General features: G+C 35.0%; 1 protein-coding gene across 1 annotated transcript in view; it reads right to left on the bottom strand.

Annotated features, from left to right (window-relative positions):
- The window catches only part of LOC132119211 (multiple epidermal growth factor-like domains protein 6), a 65,783-nt gene that overhangs the window by 16,884 nt on the left and 24,253 nt on the right, over positions 1 to 24,646 (bottom strand). Inside the window, exons 7-14 of the mRNA XM_059529003.1 lie at positions 13,801 to 13,923; positions 8,538 to 8,660; positions 5,381 to 5,506; positions 2,717 to 2,839; positions 2,496 to 2,618; positions 1,525 to 1,662; positions 1,315 to 1,437; positions 1,084 to 1,232 (exon numbers count right to left, since the gene is read on the bottom strand). Of these exons, the coding sequence (XP_059384986.1) occupies positions 1,084 to 1,232; positions 1,315 to 1,437; positions 1,525 to 1,662; positions 2,496 to 2,618; positions 2,717 to 2,839; positions 5,381 to 5,506; positions 8,538 to 8,660; positions 13,801 to 13,923 (1,028 nt within the window). The remainder of the gene's footprint in view (positions 1 to 1,083; positions 1,233 to 1,314; positions 1,438 to 1,524; positions 1,663 to 2,495; positions 2,619 to 2,716; positions 2,840 to 5,380; positions 5,507 to 8,537; positions 8,661 to 13,800; positions 13,924 to 24,646) is intronic.

A 24,646-nucleotide genomic window follows, 5' to 3' on the forward strand; every position in this document is an offset into this window, starting at 1 on the left:
TTGTGTATTTGCCATGAAACCGATTTATGCTTTCATTTCAAAGGTATTTTTATACATCATTGCAGTTGGTCTATCTAAAACTTTGACTGTGCATTAACAGCTGTCAACCATGTCGGTTCATACATGGGCACTTATGTGCAACACCATCAATAATGTTCCATTACATGAACTATGCTTGAAATTGGAATTTGAAATATGCATATTGGGTGAAAAATCTTACGTTTTTGATAAACGTCGATTTAATATCTTGAGAACACTCAACAAATAGAATCATGTTATCCATGTTAAAATACTTTTCATATGTCAAGGAATAGAGATTTGTGACCTTCTGACACTGCAAAACTTGGTCACTGCAAAATGCTGTTAACATGATGAGATGATCTTGATTAAACTAAATTAGGCTTTTAATCACTTCACCACTCCCACGTTACCAGGACAAACATTTTCATCCATAACACACCATAAAAGAGAAATCGGGAAGTCTTCGTTATAAGTCTAATTTGAAATCAATCAGGAGAAAAGTTATTAAAAACAAACAAAAATAAATGTATTAATAAAATATTTTTGTTTAAGAAGCACATCTTAATCCTTCTTGCTTGTAAAATAGTTCCTTTATTTGATCTATTATAATATAATATGATAGGATAGGATAGGATAGGATAGGATAGAATCATCTTAAAATATATTTTAAAATTAGAATGATTGTTTCGAATGATTAGAATGATTTATTTTATTTTATTTTTATATAATATAATATAATATAATATAATATAATATAATATAATATAATATAATATAATATAATATAATATAATATAATATAATATAATATTAATTATATAATATAACAATTATTTAATATAATATAACTTTATATTTATTATAAAAAAAAAATTTTTTAAACGATTATTTAAAATCAAGCAAGAACTGAATATTTCCGTTATTTGACGAATCTTTCATACATAATAAAAGTTGGTTTTATTGTGTGTAATATTTGTAATGTATGTATTAAATGTATTATTTTTTAAAGGAGCTCATAATTCATTTATGGCGCTGTATTAAAAATGATTATGAAAAGAAAACAGGTTCATGACCAGCTGAAGACTCACATATACATGAGCGTCTGTCTTCATGGAGACGAAAGCCGCGTCTGCAGGAGCACTGGAAGGATCCGGCGCTGTTCTGACACCTGTGATCACATCCTCCGTTTACAGCCAAACACTCGTCTATATCTGCAAGCAAACACATTTCTGGATCTAGATCCCTAAATCACTGAAAATCAATACAGATGGTTTCTCTCTTTGAGTGTCATACCGTCACAGCTGCATCCATCAGCGTTCAGTCGATATCCAGCTGTACAGTAACACTCGTAACCTCCAGGATAGTTTGTGCAGTCGTGCTCACAACACGAGCTGCCATCTACACACTCGTTTATATCTGACAGATGAAAACACACACCTTGACTTCACACGGATACTGTGCTTGTGCCACAAAACAAGAAATGGCCACTTTATTTTCCTTTACCGATGCAGGTGTTGTGGTCGTCATCCAGCTGGTATCCCGTGTTACAGCTGCACACAGGTCCACTGGTTGAATGTTCACAGTGATGAGAACAACCGCCGTTATTTTGATCACAGCTGTTTACAATCTCCATCTCGATACCTGAGAGTGGAAAACACACCCACACAACACATAGGAAATTAATGGGACACAATACACCAAATCTGGAATGCAACTTTAGATTTATGCCCTTAATTTTCTTGCAGTTTTGGGAAATTTACATTTAGTTAAAAAATATATTTAATAAAAAACATATACTGTATACTTTATTTCTTTCTTTAAAATTGTTTTTTCACTTCGGCATTAATCTGCCATGTTTCTACTTCAAAAAAAAAAAAAAACCTAACGCCTGTATATTATTATATTTTAGTACCATAAAATCCAAAAAAAAAAGTTAACTCTGACCTCTGTGTGTGTGTGTGTGTGTGTGTGTGTGTATATATATATATATATATATATATATATATAATGTTTATATATAAAAATATATATATAAATTATACATATATTGTGTATATACAGATAGATAATATTATTTTTTATAACAGTTTAAAATGTTATGAATAATTAAATATAATTTAATATTTCTTGAATGTGTTATTCTTTCTATTCTATGTGCATTTTATTTTTTCTATTATCTATATTCATCTTTATGTGTGTATACATATATGGAGTAAAAGAAGCATTTAATAACTACAGGCATTTTCATTTATACATATATTTCACACCTATTTGTATTCTGTTCTATTGTGTTCCATTCTACTTTATTCTATTCAAATATATTATGCACAATTCTATCCACATATTCATATACTGATGTATTTTATATTATTCTATTCATCAGTGTACATATACACATTTCTTGCTTTTACTACATATGTGAGACATGTTGCATGGAATCAGATGAGGTCGGTCTGGTCTCAGATCATACTCACGATAGCACTGCTTGCCATCAACACCCAACTCATAGGCAGCGGGACACACACACATGAAAGATCCCATAGTGTTACGACAACCGTGAGCGCAGTCCGCCTGGCCTGTCTGACACTCGTCAATGTCTGATGTAAAGAAAACACACACACACACAAACACTTACACTAAACTTGACATGATGACCCATGCACTAAATATAGGTCACAATCCAGGTACATTTTACCTTCACAGGTCTTGTCATCTTCAGCCAGCTGATAACCTGGACGACATCCACAGCGGGCCTGATCTCCATCCTTGTGGCACTCCTGAGAACAACCGCCGTTTCGCTCCGCACACGGATTCAACACTGATGTCAGAACAACAAACTGTGACACAGCTTTAATATTTATGCCATTATTAGGTTGTTGGGTGAACCCCCCCCCCCACCATTCCCCTTGCTGTAACAGTAAGATGTTTTTTAAAATGCATATTAATTGGCAACTATCTATTAAACTTATTTAATGTAAATAATAAATAAACAAAAAAAATATGTTAGGATGCAAAAATAAATGAATAAAGACATATTATTAACCTTCATTGCACCAAAAATAGGCATAATTTCCTTTATGTGATACATACATTACCATATTTTTTTACAGTAATGTCTAGTATGCACTTCAATGCAATTTGCATTCAGAAACTTTACTTTTCAAATTCTCATAAAAATCGTAAAACAATGTTTTCCACACATATCTTTTCAATGCCTTTTATTTGTCATGAAGAATAATAGAAGGTAAAGAAGAAACACTGGTCATAAAAATATATGTAATTTTATTATTATTATTATTAGGGTTGAAATGTGACCTGGACATGTTTTTGTGAGATTTATCATCTGATTTCCCATCATCCTCATCCAGCTGCTCTGAATAACTCCTTTCACATAAAAGTGTCAAGTCAAGTCACCTATATTTTTAAAGTGCTTTTAACAATACAGATTGTAACAAAGCAACTGAACAGCATTAAATAGGTCAATAAAGCAAAAAGGCAGTTCATCATTGAATTCAATGATGTCATCACACAGCTCAGTTCAGTTTAAATAGTATCTGTGCAATCAAGTCAATGAAATCGCTGGAAATTAGGTGTCCCCAACTAAGCAAGCCAGAGGCGGCACCGGCAAGAAACCAAAGTCCATTGGTGACAGAATGGAGAAAAAACCTTGGGAGAAACCAGGTTCATTCGGGGGCAAGTGTTCAACTTGTTTCTGTCTGTCAAACAGCTGGAGTGAAAAAATCTGTCTGCAGCCAACAATTACACTTTTACAGAAACAGAATGGCAGAAATTATTCTGCAATCATGATCCTTCATCAGAGCGAGACATGTCTGTGTTCAGATGAGCTCAGAGACGAGACACAAAGACATCTCCCTGCTGAAGTCACCAGTTTGTGATATTGTGTCATCAGGTGAATCAAAGGGCAACTTCATCACAAAGACAATAATCGTATTTCAACTAAATCTCCTTGAGCGGTTCTTGATATTCTTTGGGAACTTCAAAGGATGAAAGTATTTGGCTTGAAATACATTTGAACAAAGACATTAAAAATAACTTTTTACATTACTTGTATAGTTAAAAATCTCTGTCATTGCTAATCTGATCATTACAGTCAAGCTTTTTCTGTCTTCATTTCTGATGAATGCAATTGAAACTATTAAAACAAACAAAAACATAATTTATTTCTTTCATATTGACATAAACCTGTTTGACTTCATGCTGAATGTCAAAAGAGCAAAACGCAGCACAGATGCTTCATAAAAGTACTAAATATGTTTTCAAGTCAAGTTAATTTAATAACTTTGCTTAAGTACTGTTTATATAAACATATACAGTACAGACCAAAAGTTTGGACACACCTTCTCATTCAAAGAGTTTTCTTTATTTTCATGACTTTTTGAGCAAGAAGGAGAGTGATGGGGTGCTGCGCCAGATGACCTGGCCTCCACAGTCACCGGACCTGAACCCAATCGAGATGGTTTAGGGGTGAGCTGGACCGCAGACAGAAGGCAAAAGGGCCAACAAGTGCTAAGCATCTCTCGGGGAACTCCTTCAAGACTGTTGGAAGACCATTTCAGGTGACTACCTCTTGGGGTGGTGATGGCGCAGTGGATAAGACGCATGCCTTTGGTGTGATCGACCCGTGTTCGAATCCACTGAAACACCAATGTGTCCCTGAGCAAGACACTTAACCCCTAGTTGCTCCAGAGGCGTGTGACCTCTGACATATATAGCAATTGTAAGTCGCTTTGGATAAAAGTGTCAGCTAAATGAATAAATGTAAATGTAAATGAAGCTCATCAAGAGAATGCCAAGAGTGTGCAAAGCAGTAATCAAAGCAAAAGGACGTATGTGACCTGTTTTTGTGAGATTATTTATCAGATGTGCACACTGTTAAACAAACTTGTAATGCAATTTTGACCACCTTCATGGTGTTTTGTCCATTGAGAATCTTTAAAGCCCTTGTGTTTGTTATGTGTAAAGAAAGCATGAAAACTTTCCCTAACATCTCTGTTTGTTCAGTAGAAAAAACAAAAAGCATGTTTTAAACATGACAAATAAATGCCTTTTAAAGGAAAACACATTCGATTTTTTAAAGAACATTTATTTGCTGGCATTAACTGGAAGAGGCTCCATAATAACAAAATAGATACTGTAAACTACACACATCTCATTTGCTTGTAACACATTTTGTCTGTCTCCACCTGTGCTTTGTATTTTAGTTTTGTTTAAATCCCACTATCAACAAGTGCTGTAAAACTGTGATGGTAAATATGTCGTCAAGGCTCATGCTGCCATCAGACATCTGTAATGCTCATGGGAAAGTCCTGCAGTTGAACATCAGTGTGGTCAGACTCACATTTACAGTGTTTCCCGTCCGCGTCGAGTCTGTATCCAGGTCGGCAGCGGCACTGGAAATGACCCGCCGTCTGCTGGACACAGAAATGCTCACAGCCGCCGTTCCCAACACTGCAGAAGTGGATGGCTAAGCACATGCAGACAGACAGACTGATGAAGACGCTTTGAGAAGACAACACTGAGCTGTTATTGTTCAAGTTAAAGATCAAACCAGTCATAATAAAGGAAAGACTCTTCGTTAAGTGTTTGAGTTCCCAAGTTCAAATGACTCCTGCTGCAGGAACATCAATGACTCAACCAACCAAAACATGAACGAAGGAACGCATTGAAAATCACTTCAAACTTCTCTATTATACATCAATCTCTATAAGCACATATACAGTGGACAGATTCATTCCAAAAACTCAATTTTTCTGTAATTCTGTAATCGTACACTCCGCTTCCTTCCTGTGCCCCTTTTGTGTCTGATTAACTGTCTGTGATTCTCTTTTTTTCTCTCACTTTTTACTTTTAGAGGAGGTTTACACTGTACAATATACTATGTCAGTTAAATCTAAATGATTTCCAGATGGTGACATATAAATGAACCTGTTTTATTAAAGTCAAGAAGTCATGGTTATACAGATTAAAAAATTTATGGATTGATGGTGGTGTAACGATACGCGTATTCGTATTGAACCGTTCGGTACGAGGCTTTCGGTTCGGTACGTGGTACGCATTATGGACCGAACGGTTCGTTGGACTAATTAATTATATTTGGGAAAAAAAATAAATTGTGAAATATAATGATATGCGTTCAACAAGGTAGCCCAATAACCCAAACGACGTAACAGGCAACGCCCCTGACACCCCCGAAGAAGAAAAAAAACAAAAACACCTAACATAAACACCTTATATGTTTATGTTAGGCTACTCAGTCAGGCGCTCGCTCACTCAGTACGCGCTGAAGGCTCGTTGCAAAATGGCCAATGCGTTTAACAGACCAGAAATAGAAGATCCTCCAATAACCAACAGGTCTGGTGTTTGGGTGCACTTTGGATTCCCTGTAAGCTATAATGGTGATGGCAAGAGAGTGGTGGATAAAAAAAACAAAGATATGTCGCATCTAGTGTACAACAGCGGGAATACAAAACAAAAAAAACAAAAAACACCAGCGGGATTACTTGAAACATGTCTACTCATTTACGCCGACATCACCTTAGTGTGTCAGTATCTGGGAAAAGACGGAAAAAAGGAGAAACATACACGCAACAAACTATCCCCGCAGCATTTAGACAGACATTTCCAACGGATTCAAACAGGGCAAAAGACATCACCACGGCGATTGGCTGGCAACATTTACGGTATAGTCGTGGATATGAGACCTTACTATCATCACCATTATAGCTTACAGGAAATCCAAAGTGCACCCAAACACCAGACCTGTTGGTTATTGGAGGATCTTCTATTTCTGGTCTGTTAAACGCATTAGCCATTTTGCAACGAGCCTTTAGCGCGTACTGAGTGAGCGAGCGCCTTACTCTGTAGTGGAAAACGTAGGTTTTAAGAACATGCTTAATGTAATTGAGCCCCGTTACAATATTCCTTCACGAGCCCATTTCAGACAGACCGTAATTCCTGCTTTGTTCCAAAAACATAAGCCCTATAGAGAACCTATAGAGAGTAAAAACACACTCAATATAAAGGCCCGGTTTCACAGACAGGGCTTAGACTAAGCCAGGATTAGACCATAGATCAATTAGGACATTTAAGTCATTTTTATAAACATGCTTAGAAAAAAAACATTACCGATGTGCATCTTAAAACTAAAAAGGCACTGATATATTTTTAAGATCAGTCAGTGCAAGTTTATTTCAGTGGAAACAGCTCAGACTTACATTTTAGTCTAGGACTAGTCTTAAGCCCTGTCTGTGAAACCAGGGGAAAGAGTTATAGAGTTCCATATAAAAAGTTACATCTTTGTAATTGTTCATAACTATATAACATTTTAATTTTTGTTTTTTATAAGGAGCCGTTTTTGTTTCATACAGTATGCTGCTAAGAAAACACCATAGAAGATGGGTAAAGAATAGCTCCATCATTGTTCAATGTAAAAAAAAACATACTTTGTTAGTTTTAATAAATAAAACATTTTTTAAAAATCAAGGAAATTTATCTGCCAATTTTTTCTTTTTGCTGTATCTAAAACGTACCGAACCGTACCGAACCGAACCGTGATACCAGTGTATTTTATTGAACCGAACCGTGAATTTTGTGAACTGTTACACCCCTAATTGATGGATGGATGGAGGAATGGATGGATGGATGGATGGAATGACAGAATGATGAGAGAACAATGGATGGATGATGGGTGTGTGATAGAAGGATAGAACAATAGAACAATGGGTATATGGATAGTCAAATGATGGAGAGAATGACAGAATGATGGATGGAATGATAAAATTATGAAAGAACAATAGATGGATGATAGGTGGATGATAAATGTAGGGATAGAATGGAAAAAGGATGGATGGATGGTTGGAATGCTAGAATGATGATAAAACAATGGATTAATCATGGGTGGATGATAGATGAATGATAGAATAGTATAATGATGGATGGATGGATGGATGGATGGATGGGTGGATGGTAGACAATGACAGAACAATGGATGGATGATAGGTAAATAGAATGATGGATGGATGGGCAAACGATGGATAGATATAACAATGATAGAACAATGGATGGATGATGGGTGAATGGATGGATGGATGGATGGGTGGATGGATGGATGAATGGATGATGGGTGGATGGTAGATGGATAGATAGAATGGTAGAACAATGGATGAATGGATGGATCAATGAGCAAATGATGGATGAATAGAACAATGACAGAACAATGGATGGATGATGGGTGGATAGAATGATGGATGGATGAGCAAATGATAGATAGAACGATGGATGGATGGGCAAATTATGGATAGATATAACAATGATCGAACAATGGATGGATGATGGGGGAATGGACAGATTGATGGATGCATGAATAAAAGGATGGATTGATGGAATGATAGAACGATTTTCTTTAAGCCAGATATACAAATTTTACGTCCTGTGATTTTGGGGTGTAACACGAGCATGTTTGGGGTTTGCTTTGTTTGGCTGTGTGTGTGTTTTACCGATGCATGTGCGTCCGTCCACGTGCAGTCGAGATCCAGCATTACACTGGCAGTGATACGAACCCCTGGTGTTCACACACTTGTGCTGGCAGCCACCGTTATGCACCTGGCATTCGTCAATATCTGCAGAAGGAAATATTAACACACATTTTAATATAGTGTTATGAAGCATTCATCAGATTCAGGTAAGGTCTGGTATTAGTATGTCTTAACTTCACCACTAATTTCTGCACACAAAATCAGTTTTTCCAAATTCAAAACAGAATCTGCTGGCCTGGGAAAAATGTAGGACATCAGGAGTAAATAAATAACAAACTCCTTATGTACAAGCTCAAACAGCGAGATTACAAATAAACACAGTGAAGTGGCCATTTGTTTCACATCAAGATAAAGAACCAATCTCAAAAAAGAGAAAACAAGTACATTCATGGTTTATTGAAATATTGTAGATTCTCAAACAATTTTATGGCTTTTGAACCTACACTGCCCACTGAGATCAGAGCTAATAGAGTAATGGCCTCTTGAGAAAGACACTGTTACTGCTCTGAGATCAGCTTTCAGACAGACATGATTCATTGGCACAGCTGCTGTCCCCAAACTAAAATGTCTTTCCCATGTCGCTTGACTTCATGAGAGTAAACTCACGGAAAATGTAAGGGAAACTAGAAAAGTATCAGATGGTCATTTTATATATACAGTATGTATGTGATGGTCATTATATATATATGTGTGTGTGTGTGTATATACACTAGGGATGCCACAATTCTCCATATAATACTGAACCGTTCTTTACAATATCCACGGTTCAATACTCATTTGTGACTTGCAATCTTTTGGTTTTGCGTTTAAATATTTTCTGTACATTTTAATTGCCTCTGTTTAAGTGTCCATGAGTTCAAGCGCTGAGATGAGGAAAGGCTTCCCTTTATAAAACACCAAACACCTTCCCTTGTAATGAGAAGCATTTCTAAACCAGTGGTGTATTTCAGAAAAGCCATCTGTTCACATCACTGCCACCTATATGTTAATATTTGAATATGATTATCTTTTTAGTAAAAAAAAAAAATAATATTTATAATTTCAACTTTTACTTTAATATGCATATTGAAAAATTACAGTTTCAAAGAAGCTTCCCAACACTGTAAGTCACAGCTCAGAAATACAGTAAATGTTTCTGCCACATTTTTGCTGCTTGATTCAGAGTAAACTAACATGAAGCGCACAGGCAGTCGACTCTTGTTGAATTGACCGCTCCTGTGTGAGTGAGGGAAGAAATCCTAAAAATCACTCAGTTATGATTGTCTAGATCCATAGGATCCCACAGCAGGTCTCTTTAGCCTTTACACTGCTTTCTCTCCAAACAAAACCTACAAGAAGCCGCCAACACAAGCACCACTGACTCCAAAACGAACACATGAGCTTTGTGTTCGAGCGACCTTTGACCTATAATATACTAATGACCAGCTTTGTGTTTCTGTCACCTCATGACATCACCGCAGGAGATGTTTTCATTGGCTGGTTTTACATTAATAGCTGTAATTCTGTAATAGGAACCAAATGGAATATACAATTTTCCTTTACAAAGATTTATGTGCGAGTTTGATCAAATCATGCTTGGACAAAACATCTTTAGTTGAAGTTTGACTAAAGAAGTTATTTAAATCTGGTAACAATCTTTTTATATACCTCACCAGCTGAGCTCAATTTTGAGTCTATGAAAGTATTTGTGGCACTAAAGGATAGCCTGCACTAGACAGTACATAAAGTGGACTGGTAATGGGAACCAGCCGGATGTTTACCTATCATGGAATCTTAATTACTGGCTGAGATGGCAGGAGTCCTGCAAAGATTAACTTTGCTGCAAATATATTACAATTACGGAGCCCCGCACATGACCTCGATTTACTATTGCGTTCACTCAATTTATAAATTGTGCACATGATTTATAAATTGAGTGAACGCAATAGTAAATCGAGTGAACGCAATAGTAATCGTGTGCACGTTTTAGTACATTGAGGGAACGAATTAGTAAATAGTGCACACAATTTATTTCTTTTTTCTTGCATGTCATGTGCGGGGCTCCGTATAAAATAGGTCAGATGCAATTATTTATTTATTTGCATTGTGACATTATTAACAGATATATTTTTTACAGCCTTTATGTGGATTTCAATAAAACAATTAAAAAAATTTAATTAGAATTTGAGAAGAAAACATTTTACTTGTATATTTTATTATACTTTTAATTATGAAGAAACATGGCAAAATGCAAAAAAAAAACAAAAAACATTGGTACAATCTATCTATCTATCTACAGTATATATATATATGGTCAAACACCTTGCAGAATCTGCAAAATTATTATTATTGAAACTAATATTTTACTAAAATAAGAGGGATCGTATTAAATTATTTAGTACTAAATATCTGCAATAAGATATTTTACATAAAAGATATTTACATATAGTCCACAAGACAAAATAATAGCTTAATTTATAAAAAATTACACCCTTTTAAATACGCTTGATTCTTAATATTTTATATTAAAGTGTTTTTTATCTATCAGTATTGTAATATTTTTGAACCCTTCCTAGCAGTGACTATGATTTGAAGATCGATCTTTTTATAGTGTTGAGACTGGAACTATTACAAAAGGTTCAAATATTTACTGATGCATCAAGAGCTGGGGGTAAATATGTTTCTGAATCTGAAGATCAGGATAAACTGTACTACAAAGTTTTTCTTCTGGGAAACATGCAAGTATATTTGCTTTCTTTGTTGTTTTTGAAACAATTCAATTCCAATGCTAAGAGCATCAAAGAAACCTCAAACTGAATTGATTTCTTGAACAGTCTTGTGATTTTTAATTTACCACTAATGTGGCATCTTTCTGCAAATCACCACAGGTTCTGTTTATAATAGCAGCCTGGAAAGCACATGCGCCAAAACACAATATTCACCAATTTTGCTGATTACTGCAGCCTTCTGAACTCCAAAGTCTGGTTTGGGATTTCAAAGGTTAGTTCTGGTTCATCCGTCTCTGGAATCAAAATAACCCACGCTTTAGTAATACTTCGACTATGAGTGCTGATTCAGAAAAGTGTCTCCAGCCAGGAAAGCTGGCAGACCCGAGCTGACTTTCCATCTAAACAGCTGTTTGGTTGTGGTTTTAATTAAGTCACAAAGAAACGTTTCCCTTCACCGGTGGGGAATTCGGTTTGGCTTCTATTGAGTACTCTGGAGCACTGAACAGTGTTTATGGATGTACAGTATCTCGAGGCGAGTGGCACGCCTGAGTCAGCGGAGGAAGTTCCTGACTGTGTTCTGCACTGCCTCTAAATCACTGATGACAGATGACCTTATACTGTTAACAAGATGATTTAGACACTTTAATCATGGAAATCATATGTGATGCTTGCTAATCATTGTACTAATTGAGAGATCTCATGTCTATCCTTGTTTTATAGTAACTGGTCGAGTTTAATATGGAACATATAAAGTAATTAGTAACAAGTAATGTAATACTTTTGAGAGAGAGCGTGATCAGTACAGTAATTTAATTACACTGTTGAAATTTTAATTAGTAGCTAGTAATTGATTACTTTTTTAGAGTAACTTACCCAACCATAAAATACATTTAAGCTAAAGTACTAAACATATTACAAATAAAACTGAAATAAAATATAGGTTAAATATATATATATATATATATATAAAGTGACTAATAAAATAATAAAAGCACATATTAATAACACATAAAATACAATTAAGATGCAAACTGAAAATATAAAGTGTGCAGCTAAGCCAAAATATTTCATATTATTATATATAAGAAATGTATAAATTAATAGATTTAAATATTACAATTATTTCTAGACTTATATATGGAACAACTATTCCTTAATACAGAAACTATTACAAGACGCTAATGCAGAATAGCTCAGGTGGAAGTCCTCGGTTTAAATGGGCCAACAAATGTTCTCACCTGGTCTCTGGTATCCCATAATGAATCGATGGTATCCATGGAAACAGTGTGGCCTATGGCAGCGTCTCAAATGATGCCAATAGCCAGAATAATAGGCCAGATCAACTGCATGAAAATGAAGTCCAATACACACGAGACAAAACATGAACCAGCCTGTCATGATTCACCAGATACCGAATCATAAATATCTGGTGCGTCTATGACTGTAAAAGCAGCGAATGTCAAAAATTAAAGTTCAAGCAGTCTGAGAGAGACGGACTGAAACAGCAGATTTTATTCCCTCCTTCATCTGACTCACTCTCTCCTCCATTCAAGTCTGCATCTCATGTAATTCACAACACTTATGCATGAATGCAATCAAAATGAAAATTTTGAGTGGAATTAATTCTGCTGTTCTAATTTTGTCTACCATGAAGTCATATAAGAGGATTATTATTGTATGGCTATTTAGACTGCTTGACTCTGTTTGGATAACCTCTGTATTCTGTAGTTCAATATTTGTCTGATAATTAATCCTGTTTCTTTACATAATTAAAATTGGTTAATTACCTTATGATTTTATCACAAAACATGGCAATTTGATGCCATGTATGCCTGTGCATGAAACCAAGCAACCGAAGCCTGTATATTCTGGCATTTAAAAATACATATAAAATATGTGAAGCAGGATTTGGTTTAATATGAAAGTGTTACAAGATCTAAACCATCTGTAGGATGAAGACAAATATCTGAAACATCAGAAAGACGAATAAATCATGATGAAGATGGACATGAAGAACCAGAGATAGAAACTGTCTTCTGTAGCCAAGGACATAAACACACGCACACGCACACACACACACACACAGAGATGTTTGTGAGTATACAGTGAGTATACTCTATCCAAGTCCAAGGCAAATGCAATCAGCAACTGGTGTTATTTTGTGCAGTTGTCCTAGACATGGGAAAAAATCAAAAGCATCTCTGCTGAAAACCAGACTTGAGGTTTCAGATCTAGCCCAAGAGTACGACCCACAGTTTGCTAAATAGGTTTATTATTATGCATCTAGATTCTGTTCTAGATTTCTGCATGAGTTTCCAAGTGCCATTCTGTTCCACTTCTCTAAGTAGGAAGTCCTGACTTTCCTAGCTGAATGAAACAAACAGGAAATAGAACCCACATGCAATGAGTTTGACTGGCATTTTGGTGAGAGCGCCATCTTTGCTGACAGTATCTGTCTGATGAAAAAGCATGAATTGTAGAGAAACAGAGAGAGACAGAGAGCAGATGGCACTCACCCTGGCAGGTCTTGCCATCCTTTCTGAGCTCTTGACCTGCGGGACACTTGCAGTAGAAACTGCCAATGCTGTTACAGCACAGAGCTTCACACCCTCCATTGGTCTCTTCACACTCGTTTACATCTAACAGCGAGAGAGAACAAACACATTACAGTCTGAACTACAGATGCAGATCGTTTAGTTTGGACAATCATTTCCAAATCTATACGACACGTAAACAAATTCAAACAGAACAGTTCATTCATGTTTTTGTATGTATAGACAGACTCCAAAATGACCCACAAACTCGTTGCACAGGTCATCTGAGATTTCAACAAGTGCTTAATGGTGGAAACTCATTGCCATGCTAAAACACATTACACTTTTTCCATCTTTCCATCTTAAAAATGTCCCAACATAGTCATTATGAAAAGAGGTTGTGCTCATGACAGTCTGCTGCCAATGAGTAAATCATATGTGTAATGAAAGACACATTTAGCTGCTCTTCACTTTAACAGGATTTGACAATAATGTTTTCTTTATTATTTAGTTGAAGCTACTGAAATTAGGACCGCCAGTTGAGTTTCATGGGAAAGTGTTCATGTGAAAACTGTCACCTTGGCTGTCTGTCAGTTTCCATATCTTATTACTGTTTGAGCACACAGTTGCTTGCACGGTCAGAGGGTTTTTATTGCATTCTAGGTATGAGAAAGTACAAGCACAACATGTGCATATTACCTGTAGAAATAGTAAAAGCACTATGCTCTTCCAATTATATTAAAAGATTCTCCTTAAAGGCATAGTTCACTGAATGAACTCATGTCATCCAAAATGTATAGGTGACTTTTTTTTCTTCAGTAGAACAGTAAAGAAGATTTTTAGTTGAAACTGTGGTGACCTTGGTGATTCATAAAATGCAAGTCAGAAGATCCCGTTTTTGAGGGAAAAAAATGCATATCAAGAAACACAAAATGAATCCCTGTGGCTCCTGGTGATATATTTTAATAAGACTTTAAGACTTTAGTCTTATGAAGTAAACTGATCAGTCTGTGCAAGAAACTGAACATTATTTACAACATTACCTGTAATCCAGAGCCTCGTGTAAACAGACTGGATTGACGATGTCTTGCTCCAGAACTAATCATTCTTTTGAATCATCTGAAACAGTTCAAGGCTCAAGTAGCACAGATCTACTAGTTACTCGGTCAAAACTCACTTTCGGATGACTGACATATACTCCATCTCAACATGAGCCAAAATAGCGGTGTATCTGATCCTCTTATGAACTCATTCTTTGCTCTGGTTCCTTCAAAAGTCACTAAACTGAGGAAACAGTTCAGACCGGAGACCGACGAGCTCATGATCTGCGCATTCGTGAACCGAGCATTCAAATGAATGAGCGAAATGAAAACTTTTATGGTCTCTCACTGTTAACTCTTGGGTGCTTTAATAATATGATTGTGCATAAATTATGTCATTGCGTGATTATGTAAACAAACAAGTTAATTAAACCATTTCATAGAAACAAACTGTCCTAATGAACCAGTAAGTGTAAAAGATTCATATTCCCCTATTTGCCTGAGTCTCTGGATTACAGGTAATAATAATGTAAATAATTTTCAGTTTCTTGAACAGACTGACTGTTTCACTTTATAACGCCTCAATATGTCCCCAGGAGCCACGGATTTTTATTTTGTGCTCCTTGATATGCTTTTTTATTCTCAAAAACTAGCAGCCGCTTACTTGAATGTAATGAATCACCTTCCACGGAAAAATCTTCTTTACTGATCTACTTAAGAAAAAAATTATCTACATCTTGGATGGCCTGAGGGTGAGTAAATTATGAACAAATTTTAATTTCTGGATGAACTATCCCTTAAAGGCATTTTCATGGAGGTCTAGGAGCAGTTAATGTTTTCTTCCCATGTCCAACAAAACCACTTCTTTTTTTCCAGTGGACACAAATCATCTAAATGAGACGGAGAGGGACATTTTGGCATTTGATTGGCCTTAAACCACGTGAAGTTAATCAGAAAAAAATGAAATAGCTAGAAAATTGTATCCTTAACAGGCCAACCAACCTCACAGCGAGAGGTTTCGCCATTCATTCAGGATTCAGTGCAGATGTTTAACCAACCTCCCCATTACACCCCATATATCCAGCTCTCACACTCAAACACATGGAGAGGTTTATGAGAAAATTGTTTCGTCGGTTTCCCAAAAAATTATTTCAATAAAATCCTCACCACAACAAATTGCCCCCTGAAGAGCGGAGCGATGTGTGCTGGAGGAGGAAATAAACATAATGAACAGTGTTGGGGAGTAACTAGTTACATGTAACGGCGTTACGTAATTTAATTACAAAATAAATGTAACTGTAATCAGTTACAGTTACTAAGAAAAAATTAGTAGGGGAGAGCAGGGGCGAAAGTACCATTTTTCAGAAAAACATCATTTTAAAAGATAATGTTGTAGACAGAGATATATTTCTGCTGTGGTCAGTAACTCATAAGTGTGGTCTATCAATACCAGGTGGTATTTTGTAGAAATGTAGAAAGGCTTCAGTATAATTTCAATTTGAACATAAGTTGCACATTGTTACTTCATGTTTCCATCCAGTTGTTTTTATGCATAAATTCAAAATGTGCATTAAAACATCTGGAAACACTGCAAATGCATAGCTGGAGGTGTAAAAGCTAAGGTATGGCTAAAACCTAAATATAACTAAGGTAAATGCGAGGTAGGAGCTGCCCAGATGTTCCTCTATGTCCAGAAAAACTCTCTCATAAACATCTGCATAAAACCAGACCACTGTTTGTCTTTCTGACCCTCACTCAGACATATTCTTTTGGTATAATATGACATAAACATTTTAATAAATGATGCAAGAGACAGAAATTCACAGAATAGCATGTACCGGAACAAAATAAATACTTCTTGTCACTGTAGCGGGACAAAAGTAACAACTGTTACTTTCGTCCCGACAGGAACTCCTGGCATTTAAACCTGATTTACTTTTATACTAAAAAACTTTGATAATGCAAACTTTAGGATGTGTTAAAGCACTAAATAACCTGTAGATTGATGCCTGTCAGAGTAACTCAGTCGTTTTTTAGGATTGTAAATCTAGTAAAAGAAATGGACAAATACCAGCAGTCTGTGGACAGTGCACAGTGAAAGTGTACAGCGTGTGCGCAGCTTTCATAATACGATACATACATTTATTTAACTTTTTTTTTTTAATTCTGCAATTTTGTGCCCCGTCCAGCAGATGGCGCCCCAGGCGGCCGCCTGTGTCGCCTGTCGGCAAAGCCGGCCCTGACTGTGACACATGAAACAAAAAAAACAACACAACTAATTAAAAAAAATTACCGCTTCAATAATTTACTTTTTGTACTCGAAAACAGTTTTACCGACCTAACTGGGGAAATGATGAGAAAATCACGTGATATTTCTCAGCTCCATCAAGGATTGAAAGCTGAATATACCGTCATAGCTGGGAATGCAAATGCATCAATAGGCTCTGAGAAAATCGCTTTGTTACTTTCGTCCCACGTTACTTTCGCCCCGGTTCTCCCCTAATTAAATTACAGTTACTTATGAAATTTTTAAAGATTACAAAGGGGATTACATATGAATATTTCACACATCCACAGATGCGTGACTGATTTAAATGATTTCTTCTGAGACACAAAGCCCTATAATTTCCACGATGCAGAAACATAGTCTGGTTTGTAGAATCCAGTCATAAAAACGGGATTGCTATTGCCTAACGCGGACAGAATATGCCACATTTTGGACAAATAAATCAAAAGTAGGTCAGTACACTTGAATCAAAGCATGGACTAGTGTCTGTGAATTAAGCCGCAAAAGACATTATGAATCCTGCACGGTATGCGTGTCTGTGGAAAACAGGCGCGGACCGGACATCTGGAGAACCGGGACAATTCCGGTGGCCTGGCAGACGATTTGTCCCGCTATTTTAATATTATTATTGTATAATTGCCTGCCGAATGTACTAAAGCGATCATTTCCGAATCCGCTATTCGATAATTAAATCTCTAATAAATCATGGATCGGTTAGTCGTGACTCGCGCGCTATCCGCGCCTCCTCCAAACGGTTTGGATCAGACTCCGAGTAATCAATGCGAGAGAGAGAGAGACCGGAGTGGACTGAAGCGCACAGCTGGACCAGAGAAGCGACAGTTTTGTTCAGGGTTTCATCTGTAAAGATGCTATTGTAGTTTTGTATTTGTTCACTTAGTCAAAGAGCAACAGCACATTGATCACACTCACTCAAAATACTGTATAAACGACATCAATATTATCTATTGTAATGTTACAGTAGTAATTTAGCTGAAAAATAATGAGATTTTATTATAGGTTTAGGGGAAGCTACACAGACAACTACACCTTACGAAAATTAATGTTTTAATATTTTGCTATAAATCCAGAGACAAAAGGTTACTATTGTTAAACCATGCCACAAATTAAAAATTATTTTACAAATTTATTTATTTAAAAACAAATACAAATGGTAATCCATTTGCAAATAAATAAAACACGGTTAATGTACTTTTATATAATAAAAGCATGGTAAATTTTTGTAAGGGAAAACATGATTAGGATTAGGATTTTTCTATAAATATATTGAAGTGATGCACTCACTTTGACATGTAGGCAATTTAGAAAGTATAGTTTTGTTAAATCTTGAGTATTAAAGTCATGAGAGAGATGGATAACAGGGCAAAATAAAGAGACTGAAAAGAAAAATGGAAGTGAAGGTGCAGTTCAGGAGAGAACTTTTAATTATTTTGCATGTCCCCAAACTAAAGATTTAAAACTTTTTTATTTGAGGTCCATAAAAAAAATAGTGTTGACCATGAATTTGTTTGTATGAGTTTGAGATTTCCTGGTCTGAATTTTTTCCCACTCCACCACTCATGGAAATTGATGCAGACTTGCGGTTTCATTTACTATACATAGGCCTACTGAAGCTCTGAGTGTTTTCAACCTCTGCCGTCTCGATATATTAGTACATGAACACATAAACACAATCTCTATCATGAATCACTTCATGAGCATTTAACTTGTTTTGAGAAAACTATCATCATATACAAAGAGCAGCAATGTTTCAGGAGTTTAGCAGAATAGGAGGTATGCTTATAAGTTATACAACATATTTGAGTTGATGTATATGCTTTTATTTATTATTTTTTAATTAACTATTTTTCTTTCCAAACTATTGTTAGAAGCAGTGTTTCCTGTAATCATGCAAAGATTTGGTTTCAAAAAAAGTTTCACTAAACAATTTCTTATGATTTTAAATTTGCATTGAACTTCAGATCAATCTTAAAGTAAAATGCAGAACTAAAGTCTGATTGTGTGGTGGATGTTCAAATTTGATCATCTTAATTCAAGTGATGAAGGATGGTGAAAGTCTGACAGTATTGAGCTCTACTTTAAGGTTAAACCTGCATGGTGAAAATGTTTGATAATTATTAACGGTTGCAAATAAACATTTATTAGAGATTTTTAAAAGTAATCAAAAAGTAATCAAAAGTAATCAGTTACATTACTTTAATAAAGTAATTGAAAAAGTTACACTACTATTACATTTTAAATAGGGTAACTTGTAATCTGTAACCTATTACATTTCCAAAGTAACCTTCCCAACACTGGTAATGAATCAGTGAATGGAGATGCGGCTGGAGGTGATCACACCATCTCAAATCTCTAGTGTCTGTCATCTTCAAAACTAATGTCTACAACCATAATATAAAGTGTTACCAACGTTTAATCATCACTAAATAGATTAAAATTACTGAAGAGGGATATTTGGTGAAGGACGACAACAAAGAATATAAGATGGATACAATTCCAATATATTCAAGCACAATGAAAATAAAATGATTGACAGGTGAGTAATTAATCATGTCAGCCTGCACATACAGTACAATCATCCACGTCCAAACTTAGGGGCTGTTTACACGACAATGTTTTCAGCCAAAAAATTCAAACTTTTATGCGTTTTGACTGTTCGTTTAGACGACAATGGTGTTATGGGGACTGAAAACGCATATTTTTGTAAATGGGTTTCAAAGTGCAAGTTTGTGAAAATGGCACCATTATAATTTCCATGTAAACACTCAATAAAGGAATCTTTGAAAACCGTGGCATCATGCGCATGCGTAGTATGTGTTAGTATTGTAGATGTCGATTTTAAAGGCAAGCACAGACAAACATACACAAAAATGGCGGAGTATATGTTAGTGTGGATTTACTTCACCAATACTACAACCAACAGCAGAGACACATCATATACAACGTAAAATCGTCACTCCCTACAGGTCCTGTTACCAACGAGGTGATAGCGCCATCTACTGGCCTGGCATACTTAATACAGCATTTTTTGCCGTTTTCGTCGATATGTGTAAACACGGATCGTTTTGAAAACATTGATGTGTACATGAAATTTTTTTTTACAAACGCAAGGGGAAAACTTTTCTGTTTTTGACTACGCCATTGTCGTGTAAACGTAGCATGAAAGATCAACAAGGAAATGGAGACGAACTACATTATTTCTCCTCTATACATGTCTTCATACTTATACACTGTTTCTAAAGAATCTAAAACATGTATTTTTGACCACGAGTGATCGTTCAGACCCTTTTGTGTTTCAAACTGTGTGACTCTGAGAGATTTGTGTGTGTTTGCATTCCAGACGTGCATTGTGTGGCTTCTTCTCCTCAAGTCAATGTGTTTCTGTGCAGACAGGGGTCTGTATCGAAGTCTGGCACAGCTGTTGGATTGTACAGGTCAGACAGAGCCAAAGAAAACCATTCAGATAGCATCACCAGGGTCACCGAGATCACAGAGATACAGTCAAGTCAAGTCACCTTTATCAATGCAGATAGTGACAAAGCAACTTTACAGTATTAAATAGGACAATAGTGTGTCAATAATGCAAAATGACAAGAGTAAACCCTCAATTTTCAGTTAAAGGCAGTTCATCATTGAATTCAGTGATGTCTCTGTCCAGCTCAGTTCAGTTTTAAAATTATCTGTGCAATCAATTCGACGATATCGCTGGATATTAAGTGTCCCCAGCGAAGCAAGCAAGAAGTGATAGCAGCAAGGAACCAAAACTCCATCGGTGTAAAATGCATTATAATACTTGAAGGTTTGTTTTTAACAATTAATAGATAGAAAAGTATTATAATGCAGCCTTTGTCAGCATAAGATACTTTTGAACAGTAGTGTATATACTATTGTTATATCTTTTTATTATCATATAAATGCATTAAGGCAAATGAGCCAAGTTCTAATAATTTAATAATTTTCTCTTAAGCCAAAGCAACCTGATTCAGCAATAAAGAGCTCCGACTGCCTTATTTATTTTTTACACTGACAAACTGATGAACAAACAAAAGAGGGTCACAGTCAACACAGACAGACATATATGAAAACAGCAGCCACACATAATCCATAATCAACCACATCTTTTCACATTCACCAATGCATTTCTATAATGCATCAACATCTTAAGAAAGATCGTTTTAAATAAAAAACATAAAAATTGTATAAACGTTTCATGTAACTGATCTGTACAGTCCGAAAGCACATTTAAAACCATGCAAACAATTTCGAACACATTGTTATGTGGATTATGGAAAGATATTCAGCTGTGATATTCTTCGCCGGATTGCAAAGACGACCCTCTCGTACACCAGTTGCACATTCCTTGTGCATGGATTGCGTTTGATTACACTCCTTCTTATAACAATGACAAAACATATTCACAACATTCAGATATCAAAGCATAACTTTCCATTCTAAACTAATAACAGATCCTCCAACGCCGACCGCATCGATTAGTCAAAGCAGCGAGTGAATAAACTAGAGAATCTCGCACAAACTCAACTCCTGCTGTGAATTTATATCACAGACTTTTAATCATTTGTGTTTATGCTCAAACATCTGCAGCTGCTCTGCTCACTTTTATATCAATGCATGTGGAAGAGTAAATTAAACTATATTTGATAGTGTCATTTGATTTGTGGTAAAAATTTGGGGTTTCTGTTCTAACTATAGGCCAGAAACAAACTTTACACATGTATGCAAGCATTTGTACAGAATTGATATACATAAAACATAATCAATAATATTTTTGCATTCTGGCTAAAACTACTTGAATAATGCAACATTTAATTTAATTGCACATATAAGAGTGCATGTTAAGTACTGTGTGTACAACCAGATGCACACTATTCAAGTATTCAAGTCTGTGCAGTTTTAATGTGACCACATCAGTACACACACACACACACACACACACACACACACACAGACACACACACACATCTGAAATCAGATGGGCAGCCGTGTATGTAGAACCCACAGTCATCTTCATGATGCTTTAATTAAAAGCATTTTTCAGCAATTTTGGGGTAAAATGAAATGTTCCACAGAAAGGAAACATACATATATACATAAAAAAGAAGAATTAAAAAATAAAGAATAAATATGGTGATTAATAAATAAATAAATAAATATACATAAAGACACTGAAGAATAAAGAAAAAAAATCATAAATAAAAATACAATTAAAAATTAAAACAATAAAGAATAGATAACTAAGAATAAATTGAAATCAAAAGTAAACCAATTAAAAAAATAAATTCATGAATAAAAAGTATAATAAATAAATAATATATAAAGAAATATCTATAAACAAAGAAAATAAAACAAAAAATAATGAATGAATGAAGTAAAATATATATGCAATTTGAGAGTGTCTCCTCAGAAGAGATCTCAACAATTTCTCAAACTGTGCACATATTTGACACAGTACCAAAGTCTGCAAACAGAAGTCAAAAATCTCAGTATTTCTCATCAAACTCTTCCAGAAGTGAATGATCTGATCTGCTCTCCATATTCATTTCACAGCTCTAAACTCTCACTGTGCGTAACCAATCGTCTCGTTTCTGTCTATTTTTGTTTCTCCAAAGGAATTTCCAGAGAAACATCTCAGACAAAGATTCCAGCACAATATTTAATTCCACTATTAAATATTTACCATCATGCCCAAAAAAAAACTTGGCAAATCATCTCCAATGTCTGTACATACAAAGGAAGACAGATTATACTATCATCATAATCATACTAACACATACTATCTCTGAGCGGTTATTATATAAACTCATCGCAAAATCAAAACCTTTCCAGAGAATGTCTCACGACGCAGTTCAGCAAGACAAAAACCATTCACATTCCTCTTATAGCCGTCTTTTAGAACAGCTGTTTTGTTTTTACACAATTCTTCTTCCCAAGGCATGTGTGCACAAGACGGAGAATCAAGCAACTCCAGAGCGCATGAATGAAAACCATATGAATGTTGGACACATCTGAGCAGCTAAAAGAGGCGTCTTTATTTTTGGAGAGAGAGAGAGAGAGAGAGAAAAAGAGAGATTTTCTAATTTTTCAGAAAGCCCCATTTGAGCAACTACAAGGAGTGTTTAGACGCCTAAAATAAACTAAAATAAAATTATTAGGGTTTAAAATTAATGTAGATTTTTAAGATGTGTTTATATTGTGTATAATTTAAACATTAAATGTAATATATATTAGTTTACATTTTCTTCTAAATACATTTACATAATAAGATTATTAATTATTAGTTCTATATTAGATATATAATTAGTTAAATATTAATTATAATACATTTAATACATTTTATAAGGAATAATTTTTTTTGAGGAAACCATATTTGGGGTGTATGGGGATATAAATTATTAAAAAATATTTTTTTATAATTTAACTTTGTTATAATTCACACAGAGATACACACACAAACACACAAATTATATTCTAAATATATTTAATACATTTATAAATTAAAATAATAGTAAGTAAATAATATTATTATACATAATATATCATGCAAAATAAGTAAATAATATATAAATACATAATATATATATATAAAGCATTTATAAATACAGTTATATATTTATACATTATACAATACATAATTATATATTCATGCATCTAGTTTTAAACAATCAGCAATAGTTTATCATTTAGGCCCCTGAAAACCATAGATTTTATAATTATATATTATTTCAAACAATTTTAATAATAATAATAATAATATTTTTTTCAAAAAATATAATATTATATTTAATATATGTATATATATATATATATATATATATATATTCTTATATTTTTACTTATAAAACTTGTTTGAAATGAACAAGTTTTATAAGTAAAAATATAAGAATATATAATTAAAATTAATTATATATACACACACACATATATATATATATATATATATGGACACATTTCAGCAACTATAACAGGTGTTTAGACTCCTGAAACATCATCAGTGGAAATGTTCCTTGTTTTTTGGTCAAGGAAACTTTGATTATGTTATGTAAATAATGCTTTGACATTTTTCAAATTTAATATGACGACCTCCTGGCCCCCGTCAGCCAGCTGGATCTGGATTTGTGCATTCATGTGTGTGTGTGTGTGTGTGTGTGTGAGCAACTTCCCTACAGTCTCATCTCGGATGGATGCAGAGACCCCAAGCAGTTATGTATCTGAGCGTGTTCGGAAACTGAATTACTGCAAAAGAGTGCAAAGCAGAGCAGATTTACTCATCTACTACACCGAGGACTGTATGAAAAGACTAAGCTCAACCAGACACTAAACATCTCTCTGTTTCTGTCTCAGGTTCTCTAATGGTCTCGGGATTGACATCTCAGAATCATGAAGACATCCAGACAAAAGATTTGTTTTCGTTTGCTCTCATTCCAGTTTGGTTTACAAAACTTCTGGTGTTAACAAGAGATGAAAT

The sequence above is a fragment of the Carassius carassius genome, chromosome 38 (genome assembly GCF_963082965.1).
Source record: "Carassius carassius chromosome 38, fCarCar2.1, whole genome shotgun sequence".
Taxonomy (NCBI): domain Eukaryota; kingdom Metazoa; phylum Chordata; class Actinopteri; order Cypriniformes; family Cyprinidae; genus Carassius; species Carassius carassius.